Raw genomic sequence first — 18,423 nt, 5'->3', positions numbered from 1 at the left:
GTGAAACTGATGATGTGCCCTGTAAACTTTCACTCAATCCACAATAAAAACCTTTAATTAAAAAAAAAAAAAATTAACAAAATAATACGTGATTCATACAAGGGTCATCAGGGGATTCTAAAACTCCTGTGTGAAAAACTGTTAGTGAAGAGAACAGTTACACATTTTCAAAATACTACCCCCCAGATTTTAATTAGAATGACGAAAAAGTACCTTTAAAAGTCACCACTTCAAATGAGCAGAGTTAGCATCACTAGCAGTGGGGACAAGTGAACCCCATGTGTCTCCTAATGTGATACACTGAAGAGGACACAACACTATCAGATAGTCTTCCGGCTAAAACTGTGCAAAATTAATCTAATCATGAAAAATAATGACAAGTCTGAGGGAAGGAAATTCTAAAAAAACAGTTACCCATAATCTTTAAGGGACAGGTCAATGTCAAGAAAGATATCAAAAGTCCTCTCAACTGTTCTAGAATGAACTCTGGGTCCAAGAAAAAACAACAGACATAAAAGACGTTATTGAGTTTCTTAGTTACTTTCTGTTGCTATAACAACAATACTACAAGTGGGTGGATTTAAAGAACAGAAATTTGTTTTCTCACGGTTTCAGAGGTCAAAAGCTCTTGTTTGTGTTGATTCGTTCTGTGGGCCTCTCTCTAAGTTTCCAGTGACTGCCAACAATCTTTGGCATTCTTTTGCTGCTCTGGACACATCTGTGGGATTGTCTCTATGTGGATCACCATGTCTAGTCTGCCTTTTTATACTATCTTTCTTTTCTTTTATAATTAAAACTCTATTAATGCCCTTACAAAGTACAGATATAATGTTGTTGTTGTTGTTGTTGTTAAGTGCTGTCAAGTCAGTTCCAACTCACAGTGACCCTGTACAGGGTCTCCAAGGAGCAGCTGGTGAGCTTGAACTGCCAACCTTGCAGTTCAGATCATTAGCCTGCAGCGCCACATCAGTATGCCACAGATAATAAACAAACTAAAAAATGCTATAGAATTTTATCAGGAGTTTTTAAAAGCCATGAAAGGGATTAAAAAGTGCCAGGATGTATATGTATGTGTGTGAGTGCAGCTGTATTTATGTGTGTGCATGTGTGTTTGCGTATGTGCAGGTTTTCATTTATGTGTGTGCACTGTGTATTTATGTGTGCCTGTAAATGCAGTAGACCTGTGGGTTAGGCATTGGGCTGCTAACCAAAAGGCTAGAGGATCAAATCCACCAGCTGCTTCCAGAGAGAAAAAATACACTGTCTGCTCCTGTAAAGATTTAGTTTCAGACTATAAGTCAGAACTGACTCGATGGCAGTGGGCTTTTTGGTACATATATGCATTTATATTGTGTGCATGTACATACACAATTTCAAACACAGAAGCCAGGAAAGGCCTTACTAAGAAAATGACATTTCAGCAAAGATTTGAAGCACACTGCAGGCAAGATTTTGAAAAGTAGGTAGGAGTGTGCCTGGCATGTATAGGAACAGCAAGAAGGTTAGTGAGTGGGTGGCATGAGACAGGCGATTGTAAGGGTTTTTGGTTTTATTCTGAGTGAGTCAGGAAGCCATTGGAGGGTTTTTAAGCAGAAGTGTGACAAGATCTAACATATCGAACAAGGCTGATGTACTAAAAATAAATTGAAGCAGGGCAAAGGCTAAAACCAGGGAAAACAGGAGGCTTCTGCAATCATCTGGCTGAGGATGGAAGACAATTGGCTCCGGAAGTAGTAGAGGTGCTCAGAGGGGTCAGACACCACATATATGCTGATGGTAGTATCAGAGGATTTGCCGATGGATCAGATGTGGAGTATGAGAGAAAGGAAAGGGTTGAGGGTCAAGGTCACAGGTCATTACTGAAGGGGTTTTTATCTGAGCACTGGAAGATAAGGAGGAATACAGGAAGATTTACAGCCAAGATGTACAGGGTTGCTATGAGTCAGAACCAACTTCAAGGCACATAACCACCACCACCACCACAGGAAGAGTAGGTAGGGGAGCCTGGCTATGGCTGTGTTTAGAAGTCTGCAGATACAAATTAAATCAGATGTCCAAATGGAGATCTCAAGTAAGGAGCTAGATACATGAATTTAGTTAGAAGAGTTCCAAACCACATATGTAAATTGGGACTCAACAGCATTAAGATGTTATTCAAAGGCCAATAAGTTGAGCTATTGTTGTTACTATACTAGACAGCTACACAATTTTACCTATTTTTGTTGTTGTTTTATTTTTCATTTATTCAATACAGCAACCCTAATGGATAGATCCTATCATTTCCCCATTGTTCTGAGGTTTGAGCTCATCAGGTTTAACAAAGATGTATAGCTAATAAGTGGCAGAGGCAAGATTCCGATTTGAGTCTGTCGGTTACTGAAGTAACCAGTGTTGTTGTTGTTAAATGCCATCGAGTCAGTTCCTACCTATAGCGACCTATAGTTCCTGAGGAGCAGCTGGTGAACTTGAACTGCTGACTTTTTGGTTCAAGCCGACTTTGCAGTCCAGCACATTAACCTACAGCACTATAAAACATGTTCATCATTTTTAAGGTATACATAACTTGTTATGTGTGTGCACTGAGTATTTAGGTGTGTGCCGGGGTTGTATCCTTTCACATACTTATTCAATCTGTATGCTGAACAAACTAGCTGAGAAACTGGATTAAATGAAGAAGAATGTGGCATTAGGATTACAGGAAGATATAATAACAACCTGCGATATGCAGATGACACAACCTTGCTTGCTTGAAGCAAAGAGGACTTAAAATACTTATTGTTGAATACTAAAGATTACAGTCTTCAGTATGGGCTGTACCTTAATGTAAAGAAAACAAAAATCCTCACAGCTGGACCAAAAAAAAAAAAAAATCATGATAAGCAGAGAAAAGGTTGAAGCTGTCAAAAACTTCATTTTGTTTGGATACACAATCAACATTCATGGAAGCAGCAGTCAAGAAATCAGATGACGTATTGCATTAGGCAAATCTGCTTTAAAAGACATTTTTAAAGTGTTAAAGATCAAAGATGTCACTTTGAAGACTAAGGTACAGCTGACCCCAAGTCATGGTATGTCCAATTGGCACATAAGAATGTGAAAGTTGAACAATGAATAAGGAAGATCAGAGAATTTCTGCACATGAATTATGGTATTGTTTAAGAATATAGAAAGTTTCATAGACCGAGGCAAACAAACAAAACTGTGTTGGAAGAAGTACAGCCAGAATGCTCCTTAGAGACCAGGATAGCTAGACAATGTCTTTCATAGTTTAGACAGTGATATCAGGAGAAGCCAGTCCCTAGAGAAGGACATCATGCTTGGTAAAGTGGATGGTCAGCAGTAGAGGAAGACCTTCAAACAAGATGGACTGACACAGTGGCAGCAATGACAGATTCAAATATATCAACTGTGAGAATAATGCTGAACTAGGCATTGTTTTGTTCCATTGTGCATGAGGCTTCTATGAATTGGAACGAGCTCAACGGCACCTAAAACAACAACAGTTTGTTGTGTTATACTATCATGGTTTACTGATGGACATTTGGGTTATAGCTCGTTTCTGGTTCTTAAAAGTAGTGTTACTAAAAACAGTTTTGTTCTTTTTTGAATTATTTCCTTAGAATAAATCCCAGGGGCTGAGGGGGTGTCTGCTAATGTTATGTACTGGTATTTGGCCAGTTTTAACATTGCTAAAGAACTTTAGATTCCAGGGTAATTCCTTAGACTGCTTCTGAAATTCACATGAAATTCATACCAATTCACATAAATTCACATAAAAAGAAGTTTCCACTAAAACCACTATCATGAATCGGGATGTGGAGAGCTCCAGCTCACAACTGTGATCTATATAACCTGTGGTCTTAGCCAGACAATGCTTGGTACATAGTAGGTTTGCAACAAATGTCATCTGGCTGGCTCAATGGACACACCAGAGGGTTACTAGGCCATGACAGAAAGTCATGCTGCATCAGCTACAACTGCATATACCAGTGCTTTTATTTATTCATTTACTTAACACTACTTTTTAAAATAGTGGAGTCCTAGTACAGCGCCTAGTACGGTGTGTAGTAAGCACTAGACAGTTAGCAGTTCAAACCCACAAGGTCCTTGGAAACCCCATACAGGGTCGCCATGAGTCAGAACAGACTTAGTAACAACATTTTTCTTTTAGCTTTCACTAGGGTAGAGGTTTTCTTGGTTTTTAAAGTTTTTATTGTGAGTTGAGTGAAAGTTTACAGGGCAGATCATCAGGATCATCAGTTTTACATTCAACAAATCCCACACCTTGTTTCATTACAATAATTATAATCATCAACAGTGTTTCTCCCTATTTACTTTACCTTTTGTTTTTTTTAAACACTCAGGAACATATAATAATTTACACCACCAAAGGGCACATTCTGCAAGTCTGCCTCATGGCCGCCAGCTCTTAGAGGGCTCTTCCCATGAATCTAGAGTCCTCACCTGCTCCCTCTCTCCATGACCCCATCTCTGCCTCCATCTCTGGTGTCACTTCTTCCCTGAATAAGGTCCTGCATTCTGCTTGTGCTCTTCTCCCTTGATGGTCCTAGGGGCCTCTGTTTCTGGAATGTAAGATTAACTACTCCCCCGTTTTTGTTACAAAACTTCTATCTGTACAATTGTGAAAGTCTCAATTAGTGATGTTAACAAATACACACTATTGAATCAAAAGAATCCTATCTCCATCTCCTTTCACAAGACCCGTCAAGCCAAGATGAAAACTATTCAGTGGGGATTGATATTCCCCCACACACTCTTAAACTAAACTCCCTCTTGAATACGTATAAGCCAGTCACTTCATGCCTTTATAACCCCCACATTTTAGGTAGCCAATGTCTAAGTTGCCCATCCCTATCTACTCTGTATACAGAGGGGATAGCATTGATACTTAATGTGAAGACTCCGTCCCTCTGTCTTGGTATTTAGAATTACTACCTCCATGAGTATAGGTCAAGTTCTTCATCAAATTGTAGCAATTTACCCTCATTTTCTTTATCAAAAATTGTTTGTTTGTTTGTTTTTATCTTCCTCTAGTTGAGTTAATAACAACAACATTTATAAAATAAAAAATAACTTCAAGGGATAGAAAGAGTTTCAAATGATATCGGCAATGGTATTAGAGCTCTGAATATCTTCAATGGACGAATGTAAAATTGGACTCAGAGGTGGGCCACTTGGATAGTTGTTCAGGAAGCCAATTAAAAGGGACACTAAAACTGCCCAGAAATAGTATCTAAAATGCCATGCCAGTTGACCTATGTTCCAGTCTAACAGAGAATCCTGGTGTGGCGCTGTGGGTTAATACGCTGGACTAAAAGATCAGTTTGAACTGCAGGATCAGTGGTTCAAACTCACCAGCCAAACCTTAGAAATCCTGTAAGGGGTCACTACAAGTCAACAACAAAAACAATCTAACAGAGAAGTCAAAGCTATTTAGCAGAACACACACATACGTTTTCTGTGGTCTCATAGTCACCACCAAACTCCTGAACAAATAATGATTATGAGTTTAAAGGGGTAACTGCCACTCAGGGAAGGAAACTAACAGGAATTCAAATTCTGAATTGCCTGATTGTGGTGCTGAAGGATAATACACTGGAGACAAAGTCAGTTTGAACCTCAAGGTCAGTGGCTCAAATCTACCAGCTGCTCCTCAGAAACCCTATGCAGGGTCACTATGAGTCCCAAGTAACTCGATGACACTTTAACAACAACATATGTGAAAAGAACACAGAACAAAGAAGAAGAGTACAGTGTAAAAGACAAAGGCTAGGTGTGACCTGGAAAAGGAGCCCTGGTTAAGCGCTCACCTGCTAACTGAATGGTGAGCCATTGGAACCCACCAGCAGCTCTGCAGAAGAAAGGTGTGGCTGTCTGCTTCATGGCCTGGAAATGCTATGGAGCAGTTCTACTCTGTCACATGGGGTCACTATGAGTCGCAATGGACAGGATGACAATGGTCATGACAGGAGAAAGCAACCTCAGTTGTACACCTGGAGTCCTTGTTTAAGTTTCAGCGGCTCCTTAAGGCAACTGTTTTTGAAAACTAAAAATTGTACGAATGTCTGGGGAGAGGATCTAATCATCAGATTCTCACAGATGTTAGTGATCCTTCCCCAAGTTTAGAAATCACAGTCCCTGGCAGCAAAAATCGGGTCAGAGGCATGCAGAAATTTCAGGAGAACGGAAGTACCTGGCCTAGAAGGAGCATGGGGCCCACAAGACACAGCAAACCTGTTACTGCTACCTACCAATTAATTTCATAGAGTTCCCATAGGGCAGAGTAGGACTGCTCCATGGGGTTTCCAAAGCTGGTGTGGTGCTGTAGGATAAGCAATGGACTGCTAACTGCAAGGTCGGTGGTTCAAACCCATCAGCCGCTCCTCGGATACACTATATGGGGTCGCTATGATTCCAATCCGACCGCACAACAGTGAACAACAATAACAGTATTTACTGACGCGAGAAGGATGAGGCTTTCTGCCCCCGGAAAGATTTACAGGCTCTGAAACCCTTTACAAGTTTGGTATGATTCGGAACCGACTCCAACAATATTTACAGAAGGATCACTGGTGGCGCAATAGTTAAGTGCTTACCTCCTAACCAAACGCACCAGCCTCTCCGCTGAAAAAGTCTGCTTCCACATAGATTTACAGCCTTGGAAGCCCTAGGGCACAATAGTACTCTGACCTATAGGGTTGTTCAAAGTGTCCTGCTGGGTGGAGACTGCATCTTTCTCTCGCTGAGCAGTTGGTGGGTGTGAGCTGCTGACCGTTCCGTGAAGATTACTTAACCACTGGGTAACCAGAGTCCTGGTGTGGCGCTGTGGCTTAAAGCGCCAGACTGCAAAGCGTTTGAACTGCAAGGTTGGCGGTTCAAGCTCACCAGCTGCTCCTCGGAAACCCTATATAGGGTCGCTATAGGTCGGAACCGACTCTATGGCACTTAAAAACAACAACCAGGGCCCCCGTGGTGAGCCCACTGGGTAACCAGGGCTCCTTAAAAGTCACAGCAAATAAGGTGACACTGGAGGCAGGAGAGAGGCGGAGCCACCCGGGCGGCAAGGGCCGCATCCTACCTGCGTCCCGGTGTCTGGACCTTACGACGTGACCAAAGCTGGCCCCTTGACCCCGCAAAGCCCGCGCAGACACCTCGCGGAGGGGAAGCCTGGGGAGAGCCCAGAGGAGGTGCGCCATGACGCTGCCGTTGCGCAGCCGGCTAGAGCCCCACCACGCAGAGGCCCCGCCCCCCGCCGTCTCCTGCCTCTAGGCTCCTATCACCTCCCTGACTATTCCTGCTCCTCCCGTCCTACGTCACTCCACCTCAGCTTCACCCCGCCCTCTTCTGCCTTAGCTTCGCTGGTCCCTTGGCCTGTCTCCTCAGCGGGACCATTTGCTATCCCCAGGTCAACCACTACTCTGTATTTCGTCACCATGAGGGGACTTCAAAATTTTTGTGGAAAATAAAATGAAAAGATCGTGGAATTTTCTCACGAACATTTTGAAGCCCCTTGTAGAATTTGGAAGTATCCCTGGTGGCGTAACGTTGGATTGCTAACCCCAAAGTCAGCAATTCGAATCCACCATCCGTTTGGCGGGAGAAAGAGGACGCTTTCTGCTCCTTAAAGGTTTGTTGTTTGTTGTTAAATGCCATAGAGTAGGTTCTGACTCATATTGACCCTGTATAAGGTCTCGAAGGAGCTGTGAGTGGGTTTGAACCGCTGACCTTGTGGTTTGCTGTCTAGGGCTTATCCTACAGAGCCACAACAGGAGTTCCCATAAAGGTTTACCGCTTTGGAAACCCAGTTTAGGATCGTAATCGACTGCATAGCAGTGGGTTTAGTTTGATTTTTGTATTTGTTGTTGTTTTGTATAGATTGGTGGTTATAGATTAGTTTGCATCTAAAGTTGGTAGAGAAATCACACCTTAAACTCAGCATCATTTTCTAGCACCCCCCCCCCCAACCCTCGTTAACTCCACCCAAACCCACAAGCGGGCTTCCTCCCCCAGAAGCAAAAATATCTCTCAATATGTCTTCATCCGTGAGCACAGTGGGCTCTGTACCTCCTCAGAATACCCCTGCAGGCTTTTAATCCTAAATAAAAGTCTTAGTCGCTGGCCATTGAGTCTCTATCTCCTTTTCTTTTAAATTTACCTAACTCAAGTAGTCATCCCAGGGTGGTCTTAAGCCGAGATCTATACTGGCCTGCTTGTTCCATCCTCCCTTCCCTATTCTAAAACTCCTTCTACAACAAAAACGAACATCCTGGGACCCAGCTGGTACTCATTGGAGACAGATTCCAGCCCCCTCCCCTCCTCCTCTCTTCTTTAATCCGACTCAGTTCGACCGGTTTTCAAGCACCACCGCTTCTCCACATTCTGTATCCCGGTGAGAAGCAAAAGGAAGTAACCTCCGGAGCCCTCTCCCCGACTGCTCAGATGTGAGGATTCCCCTCTAGCCGCCCCTGGGGGGGGGGGGGCAGACTAATCATCTGGGATGTCCCATGGGTTAGCTCTGGACCTTCCAAAAGACAGACCAACGTCCCCTAAACCCTGCTTCTTTTGTTTCTCGTCTTGGGGTCCCAGCCATCCAACCACCTTGCCTCCATTCCCATCTCACCCAACTCAGACTCCGTGACACAATACGGCCCAAACGCCTCTTTTGCAATGTCGCTTGGCCCCCAATACGAATTAGATAACGACTCCCATTGACCCGAAAATGGCACATTTAAACTTCTGATCCTCCGGGATCTTGAAAATCTACAAGGGAATGGCAAGTGGTCGAAGTCCCTTAAATCCAAAGATTTGGCTCTAACTATCCCGAAAGTCTCTCAGCCAATCCTGTTCCCCCTATCAAAACCTCCTTCTCAACAATCTCCCCAAAATAGTCCCTCTTCCCTCCGCACCGGACATTGACCTAGCAGACGAAACACCCCCTCTCTACCTGCCCGCCGACCCCCACATTGCCCTCCAGACTCTCCCTTACCCTCCCATCCCCAGACTAGCTCCAGGAGCACTCTCCCGCCTAGTCCAGATTTCACTGACTCCCTCTCCACCCTCACCCCACTCCAACCCATTCTGCTACTTAGAGAAGTCTCGGGGCTGGAAGGAATCCTCAGCGTCCATGATCCTGTCTCCGTAGCGGGCCTGTCACAGATTGAAAAGCCACTAGGACATTTCTCCGAGGAAATTCTTTAGAAAAGAATTTCTTTATGTCACACAAACCTATAACCTTACTTGTCATGACATTTTTGTCATCCTGTCCACCTGCCTGGGTCCAAACGACTGGGAGCGTTTCTGGAGGGCAGCAGAAACAAACACCTGCAGACGGTCTCTATCAACATCCCAACATCCACGAGGTCGCCGTCACTGCAGTCCCCAGAAACCCACAGTGGTCTTACCAATTAGATTCCCCCGGCCGCCCCAAGTTAGCACCCTTTGTCTCCAGGAATAAATCGGTTTGCACAGAAAGCAGTTAATTATGGGGGGGGGGGGGGAATTAAAGAACTTACCTAACTCCCTAATGAAAACCCAGCACTTTTCCTCTCCAGACTAGTCGAGGCCACAGAAAAATGTATCACCAACAACCCTGAGTCCCAAGAAAGACAATTCTACATAAATCTCCATTTCATTTCCCAATCAGCCCCCTATATCCGAAAAAATGTTTTAAAATTAGATGAAAGACCCCGGGCATCCCCAAAAGACCTACTAAATGCCACCTTCAAAATCTTCAATAACAGGGAAGAACGACAAAACGCCCAAAAAACACAAGAGACATCGGTCTAAATGCCAGTTACTAGCAAAGGCCTTCCGGAGCTCCCATCAGAATGGTCTGTCTAAAAATCCCCGGCAGGCCTCCAGGAGCCTGCTTTAAATGTGGGAAGCTAGGACATTGCTCTCTATCTTACCCTAACTCCCGCCCTCCAGGCCTTGTCCACTCTGCAATGAAAAGGGTCACTGGAAGGCAGATTAACCCTTGGCGGGACCATGTTGCCAGCGTGAGTTCATCTGTTCCTGCCCTTTCGCAGAATCACCTAGCCGATTTCCTTGGAGTCACAGGAAAGGAGGACTGAAAGGGCCCTAGACTCATTGCCTCACAACACAACCACCATCAGAGCCCATGGTAACACTTAAAGTCTCTGGTAAGCTTCTCTCCTTTTTACTAGACATGGGGACAACCTATTCAGTCCTTCCAGAATATCTCGGATCCCTACATCCTCCCTCCCTGTCTATTGTCTGCGTTGACTGCTGACCCTCCTCTCCACTTCAAACTGACCCACTATTTTGTGCTCTTTTGGAAATCCCTTTCTCCCACTCCTTACTAATTATTCCTTCATACCCCACCCCCATCTTAAGATGAGAAGTCCTATCAAAATTCAAAGACTCTATACACTTCCCCACCGCAGAATCACAGATATCCTTTGTTCTCCTGTACCAGCCAGACACCTTTGGAGACTCTCCTAACACCTCCTGCCTTTTACCTGAAGTAAGCCCTATAGTATGGGACACCTCTCAACCAGTAGTAGTGGTCCACCATGTAGGCACTAAAATATCACTTCAGAAGCCCTCTACCCAGGAAACACAGTATGGCTAGCCATCACTTCCCACTCCTCTCCCCTTAAACCAAAATGACCCAGTCCATGTATTGTAATCCCAACTACCCCAGACTGTGGCCAAACTGAAAACCTTCCCATATTAGATCCAGTTTTCCTGCCTCAAAAAGAACCTTCTGCCCCTAAATTCAATACCTCCTCATATTCTTCTACCCTTTCATGTCCCACCTCCCTCCCACTGACCAGAATACCCAAAGGGCCTACCCTCTCTGCATGACACTCACACGGCAACCTAACTACTCAAAATGTCCACCATTTCCTAAACACCCTCCATTCCAGCCAACTCTATTATCCACCAAGCTCCTCACAGTTCCTACTTTATTCAATTCATAATTGCTTCCACAATTATGGCTTCAAGGGCTCCTTCTTCCCCACTCAAATCCTGTTCTCATTCTGTTCCTTATTCCGTCTACTCCCCTATACTTAACCTTCCCTTCTCTTTCCACTAACTCTCTTCCTGCACATCTAACCTCCTCAATCAATCGTATATCCATCATGCTTTCCCAATCTCAAGCCATCACCCTTTACTCCACTTATTGGATATGCATCCATGCCTCAGCATCAGCATACAATGTGGCCCCTTTCTTAGAACCACCCTCTGAACCAAATCTCTAAGATCCAGCACCTAAAACTCTCAAATACTACTTCCCTTGGGCTGATAGGAACTATCAAAAATCTAATAAGTCAAACCCCTCTCTGTTTCTCTTGTCAGCCTTTCCCCACAGCCATCCCTGTAGGACATGTAAGAAATAATACATGGTCCATCTTCAGGAATAAGGGGGTCCAGGGAGTTGCTAATTGAGATTGTTGGCTGATATAGCAGCAGGAGCTCATTCACCTGGGGTATGTGTAAACAGAACCGATTAGGTGAGGGGGAAGGGAACCTGTTCAAGAAGTAGAAATTCAAAAATAAGACTGCAACCATCCAAGGGAAATAGGTGAGATTGGGGAAAATTGTTCACTCCTAGTACTCAGTCAATGAGGAACGGTGGGGGGAGGAACTTTTGAGTTAGGAGAGAAAGATGCTGGTAAAATGGCCTAAGTGCATCTGCTCTTCTTGTCTTCTGGGCTTGGTGCCCGATTTTGCAAAATCGAAAAATAATAAAGCCTTACTCTTGCTAAAATGTGTACAGATTGGATTTCTTGAGCATTTGTCTGGTAAGCATTGTCTGGTAAGTCATTGGTGACCTCATAGGGGATAAGGCGGTCTGCTCAGTTCTCTCTACGGAGACCCATGGGATAAGGTCCTAGTCAGGGTCTGTACAAACCTGCCAGTTGCCAAGAGGAACCCAGGCAGTATCGGGGTATCAACAACGTTTCCTTTAGACATCTACCCCATTAGGACTGCAATGACACCATTCCCCTCCCTAACCCACCCAACACATACGCATCTTCCCAGAGAAAAATCCTTCCATTTTCAAAATTCAGGGAGTACTATAAATCCCACCTATCCCTTTAAAACCTCGATCCCCAAATACATTTCCATCCCACAGAACATACCATCTATCACCTGCAAATACTGTCAAGGGTGCTCCTATGTAGAAAGTATTCCTCCTCCTTCACCACTGTGGGAAGTGGACACCCTCCTTAAAATCCTCCTGCAGGGTACTCCCCACACGTCCTTTTCCCACCTCCCCACCACCCTTGCCTAGAAACCCCTACCCCTATTGAAGAACAAATGCAAACTGGCTTCAACTATTAGTAGCAGCCCACTTAGCCTCTTCCATTCACGTTTGCAAACAAGAGGGCAACTCTTGGACCAACACCTTCACCTTCTGCTCCCTTCTGAATTTTAACCTAATGGGGTGTATTAACCCTAGCCAAGGCACTTTTTTCCTCCTGCCTCACCACAAATTGGGCAGGCTTTTAACCATAAACCATGCAGTACTTCCTAGATACGTGAACCTTCGCTTTCCTCTCTCCACCTATTTACTCTGCCCCTACCCACCAACCTTTTCCATGCCACCCTACTCCCAAGTAAGACCCATCTGAGCAATCACTCTCATTCTATTACTAGTAGGCCTAGGTGTCTCCTCTGCAATAGGAATCCAAACAGCTGGACTCTGGATTGTTGTTGTTAGGTGCCATCGAGTCAGTACTGACCCATAGCAACATTATGCACAGTGGAACAAAACACTGCCCGATCCTGGGCCAACCTCACTACTGTTGCCACACTTGAGAGTCCATTGATGCTGCCACTTGGCCAATCCATCTCGTTGGGGGTCTTCCTCTTTTCCTCTGACCCTCCACCTTACCAAACATGATATCCTTCTCCAGTGACTGGTCCCTCCTGACAATATGTCTGAAGTATGAGAGGCGACATTTGGCCATTCTGGCCTCCAAAGAGCACTCTGGCTGCACTTCTTCCAAAATGGATCTATTGGTTCTTTTGGCAACCCATGGCACTTTCACTATTCTCCTCCAGCACCTTAACTCAAAAGCATCAATTCTTCTATGGTCTTCCTTATTCACTGTCCAGCTTTCGCAAGCATATGAGGTTACTGAAAATACAATGACTTGGGTCAGGCGTACCTTAGTTCTCAAGCTATCTTTGCTCTTCAAAGCTTTAAAAAGGTCTTGTGCAGCAGAGTTGTCTAATGTAATACATGGTTTGATTTCTTGACTGCTGCTTCCATGAGTGTTGATAGTTGATCCAAGAAGAATTAAGTCCTTGACAACTTCAATCTTTTCTCTGTTGGTAAGAATGTATTTAATATCCTATCAATGGGATTTAGACAAAGCTAACTTTCATCCCTACAAGATCAAGTAGACCCCCTTGCTACCATCGTGCTCCAAACCAGACGCGGACTAGACCTCCATATGGCAGAAAAAGTGGCTTATGTACTTTCCTCCAAGAAACCTGTTGTTTCTTTGTTAACGAGTCAGGTATAGTTAGAGAAGGAACTCAGATAATATGAGACCATGACACCAAACTGTACGCTAATTCTCAATCTTGGTTTTCAGGTTCATGCCTGGTTACTCCCCCTCTTAATTCCCATAATAATTTTTCTCCTCCTAGTAACAGTTGGGCCAAGTGTCTTTCAGGTTTCTCTAAAATTTCTCCAGCAGACTATCAATAATACCAATAATCAGCAAATACACAAATAATGGTCCTTCAACAATATCAACAACTCCAAGATCCTTCAATGCCCCATCCAGCAGTAAATAGCTCATCACAATACCTTTTTCCCTTTTTTATATATTTTATCAAAAGGGAGGAATGATAGAGAAGCCAATCAGCAGCCACCTTAATTAAGCTCAGCACCATTTCCTAGTATTCCCTCCACCAAAACTCACATTAATTTCCTGGAACCATGCAGTACTTCCTAGAACAAGAAAAAATTGTCCTGCCCAGCTCCCTCTCCCAGAAGCATAAATATCTCTCAGTCTGTGAGCAGAGTGGGCTCTGTATCTTCTCAGCGTACCCCTGAAGATTTTTAACCATAAATAAAAGTCTGGTCACTGACTGTTGAGTCTGTATCTCCTTTTCTTTCGCACTTACCTAACTCAAGTAGTCATCCCAGGGAAGTCTTATGCCAAGGGTCTATACCGGCCTTCTTGTTCCATCCTCCCTCTCCTCTTCTAAAACTCTCCTTCTACAACAAAAACTCTAAAAATCATTTAAGCCTAAAAATTAATATATATATGGAGTCCTGGTATGGAGCTACAGGGGAAGCATTGGACTTCATTGTAGGTTTGAACCACAAGGTCTGCGGTTCAAGCTCACCAGTCACTCCTTGGAAACCCTATACAGAATCGCTATAGGTCAGACTAACTCACAGCACTTAACAACAGCAACAACAGCAATGGGTAAAGTGGAGTCCTAATGTCACTCTGTAGGATAAGCAATAGACTGTTAACTGCAAGGCTGGTAGTTCAAACCCACCAGCTGCTCCTCAGAAACCATATACAGGATATAATGATTCACAGGAACAACTTTTAAGATATTTTCATAGTTTTTTCTTAACAATCTAACATTTTTATTTTTACAGAAAAAAGGTTCAATCAAGCTGTTATATATTAATTTTTAGGCTTAAATGATCTAGAGCAGTGATGTGCAGTTTCTTAAGGATACATAACATAAAGCAAGGTTCCTGAAAGGAGCCAAGCTGTCTCTGTACACTTTGCAAACTTTTGTTTGTGAGCAAGACCTCAGGCACCGGGCTTCATTTATCTATACTTAAAATGCTACATTGTTCTTAATTATCACATTCCTATATACTTTCAGGAGGAAGAAGAGCATCTGGGTTAAACTGATTATATTCAGATGTGGTTCAATGGGGCTGCCACTAATCAACCCAGGCTCTGCGTATGCTGTCCCCAGCAAACAACAACAACAGTATTGCTCTGGTAATGTAGTGGTTACGAACTGGTTGCTAATCTCACGGTCAGCAGTTTGAAACTACCAGTTGAAACAATCTGACTACATCTGTGGGAAAATATGGTGGAAAAGATCAATATCATTAGCCAAAACAAGGCCAGGGGAAGACTGTGGAAAGAACCATCTTGCTCATAAGCAAAATATGATCCTGAATATTTACTACCTGAATTTAGAGACTATCTCAAGAATATATTTGATGCATTAGACACGAATAACTGAAGACCAGAAGATTTGTGGGATGAAATCAAGATCATATAGGAAGAAAGTAAAAGTCATTAAAAAGACAGTGAAGAAAATACCAAAATGTCAGAAAAGACTCTGAAACTTGCTCCTGAGTTTGAGACGTTAGATATTTTAAGAAATGAGGCAGTAAAAGACTTGAACAGAAAATTTCAAAGGACAGCTTGAGAAGACAAAGTCAAGTATTATAATGAAATGGCAAGTTAGAAAACCGAAAGAGAAGAACACAACCAGTTTCTCAAGCTGAAAGAATTGAATTCAAAAATCAAACCTCAACATGTGATGTTGAAGGATTCTATGGGAGTCCTGATATGGTGCTTTGATTTAAAGTGCTGGACGACAAGGTCAGTTTGAACTACAAACTTGGCAGTTCAAACCCACCAGCCACTCCTTGGAAAACCTATACAGTGTTACTGTGGGCTGGAACCAACTCAACATCACTTAACAACAACAACAACGGTGGGCAAAATGGAGTCCTGGTTTGGCGCTGTGGGTTAATGTGCTAGACAGCAAAGTCAGTTTGAACTGCAAGGTTGGCAGTTCAAACTCATCAGCTGCTCCTCATGAACCCTATATAAGATTGTTATGAGTCAGATCTGAATCAATGGCATTTAACGACAAATGGGCAAAATACTGAAATTACCAAAAGAAGATGGAAGGAACACAGAGAATCACTCTATCAAAAAAGAAATGGTCAATGTTCAATCATTTCAAGTTGCTGCATCTGATCAAGAGCCAAAGGTACTGAAGAAAGAAGTACAAAGTGCACTGGAGACAATGGTGAAAAACAAAGCTTCAGGAATTGACAGGATACAGATTGAAATGTTTCAACAAACTAATGCAGTGTTAAAGAGGCAAAGACATCAGTCTGAGGACTAAGATGTGCCTCACCCAAGCCATGGTATTTTCAATCACCTCATACCCATGTGAAAGGTGGGCAATGAATAAGAAAGACCATAGAAGATTTTATGCATCTGAATTATAGTGTTGGAGAATATTAAAAGTACCCTAAACAAAAAACAAATCTGTGTTGTCCTTCAGACTCAGACTGGGTAACTACTGAGGAGCTGGGAAGCCTTTTCAACATTCTCCCTTTGTCAGCTCTCCACTCAGTCAAATGAGCTTTTCTCTGCTCTGCAGTTTCTTTGGAATGAGTAGATTTATTATTGACATCTGTCTTTGCTGCTATAGTATGTCTTTGCTGGTCAGTGGTTTTTGACTTTTCTATCAATTTGATATTAGAAGATGAGGCAGGTTTGGTTACATTTCCAGATGCTATGCTTTTTTTATCATGCCTCATTTCTTTTTATGTTCTGAGAACTGGTTTTGACCATAGATACATCAATTTTTAATTGAACCAGTTCTTTTCTATGAGGCCCTTTCTGAATTATAACATTGGCAGAGGTTCTGATGATGCCTTGTTTCTACTTGTCCTGGCCACGATTGTGGTGGCTTCTAATAGGAGGTTGCACAAGTCTTCCCTGAGATGCAGGGCTTCCAATTTTAGTGATGGTGTCCCATTTGAGGCTCTGTTGCCTCTCAGGGGTACGCTGCTCGTGGTCAGAGGCTGAGGCTTGCTGACATTAGAGACATTAGTTGAAAGTCTCTTGTTTGCTGTAGAACTCTCATCTTTGACTTGCAAAGGTTTTCTGAATGAATTAATCTTAGATGCAATAACTTGGCCACAATATGATCCAAGCACAAATTTCTTGGGCATATTAGCTTCTTGCTTTAATTTTTCTGTGGGCGTTTGTTTCTTTTTATTGTTTTTTTATAGTGAAATGCCTGGTTAAATGTCATACACTGATTTGGAACATCACCTTTAGTTGGTAACAACTGAAGAGATTGATTGCCATCCTCAAATTATGTGCATCAATTTCTAAAGTTGAATCGGTTAATTCATTGGAAGATTTTGAAGGAATACAATTTTTTCTCATTGTTACACTGTTTTTGCTCTGTGTAGGTCTATTGGTGTTTTCTTTATTAACCATTTTTGTTTTAAGTTTCAGGATGTCTGTTCCATTATAATTTGGTCGTTGGATGTCATCACACTCTGGATAATATCTAATGTTCCTGTTTGTATTCAAAAAGGAATTTTCTTTTTAATAAATGTTGCTTGAGTTATTTTCTTCTTTGCTCTTTGAATGCATGCTGGGTCCTATGACTAGATGGTAGCTGCAGGTCCCAGAGCACAGCCAGGATACTCATAGCACGATGGAATCGAAAGCCATGCCTTGTGCACCTGACTGCCTTAAGTCCGCACCTCAGTGCATCTTGATTGCATTTTTTTTTTCCTGGCTATAGAATTTATTTTAATCAAATTTTAGAAAAGACAAATACATCATTTTTCAACATACTCCCCTTGCTTTTCAATACACTTTGCTCATATGTCAACAAGCTTTCACATCCCCTTATTATAATATATTTTAGTCTGAGCTACAAGCCACGAAAGCACTCCTGTCTTCACTTCATCAGAGGTGGATCTTCATTCTTGAAGCGCTGCTTTCATGGGACCAAACAGGTGAAAGTCCTATGGAGCAAGATCAGGGCTATAAGTAGTATGCTTTAACACCACAAAACAATATTTTTGCAGTGTCAATAGTGTAGGCAGAGGTGTGTAGATGTTCACTGACATGCAAGATCACAATGTCCTTGGATAGCAGTCCTCTGTGTTTAATCTGAAGTTTAGGCTTCAGCTCATCAGCGAGCATCTCACTGTAATAAGCACTGCTGATTGTTGACTCTTTTTTCCTGATAGTGTTCCAATACTGGCCCTTGAGAATCCCAGTAAACTGTAAGCATCAATTTTCCAGCTGATGGTTGATTTTTTTTTTTTTAAGCTTTTATTGTATATTAAGTGATAGTTTACATGGCAGAACATCAGTTCAATCATATTTTGTTTCACTGCAATGATTACTTGATTGCATGTTTGATCAATTTCAGACTGAAGAAGCTGGTAGAATCCATTGCTGGCTTTAGTGGTTAGTGCATACATTTGAATAATTGTGATATTAACTCGTCTTCCTTGAAAGCATATCCTATCACAGACAGCATTGTACATCAAGATAGATCTTAAAATGTTCTTCTTGAAGTATCACATAAATGTGACACCATTCTTTTTCAATTTGTCATACCTGGCATTGTAAACCATATAATTGTTAGATTCCA

At 42.7% G+C, this 18,423-nt stretch overlaps 1 protein-coding gene and 1 pseudogene across 1 annotated transcript in view; both read right to left on the bottom strand.

The window, feature by feature from the left end:
• MSRB2 (methionine sulfoxide reductase B2) overlaps positions 1-7,217 on the bottom strand; it is a 56,222-nt gene extending 49,005 nt beyond the window's left edge. Inside the window, exon 1 of the mRNA XM_006869911.1 lies at positions 7,100-7,217. Within this exon, the coding sequence (XP_006869973.1) occupies positions 7,100-7,217 (118 nt within the window). The remainder of the gene's footprint in view (positions 1-7,099) is intronic.
• A 92-nt stretch (positions 7,218-7,309) lies between these two features.
• LOC102835612 lies at positions 7,310-17,463 on the bottom strand (annotated as a pseudogene).
• Between the last annotated feature and the right edge of the window lie 960 nt (positions 17,464-18,423).

The sequence above is a fragment of the Chrysochloris asiatica genome, unplaced genomic scaffold (assembly GCF_000296735.1).
Source record: "Chrysochloris asiatica unplaced genomic scaffold, ChrAsi1.0 scaffold00137, whole genome shotgun sequence".
NCBI lineage: Eukaryota > Metazoa > Chordata > Mammalia > Afrosoricida > Chrysochloridae > Chrysochloris > Chrysochloris asiatica.
The sequence above is the reverse complement of the archived record's forward strand: the minus strand, read 5'-3'. Positions and strand labels throughout refer to the sequence as shown.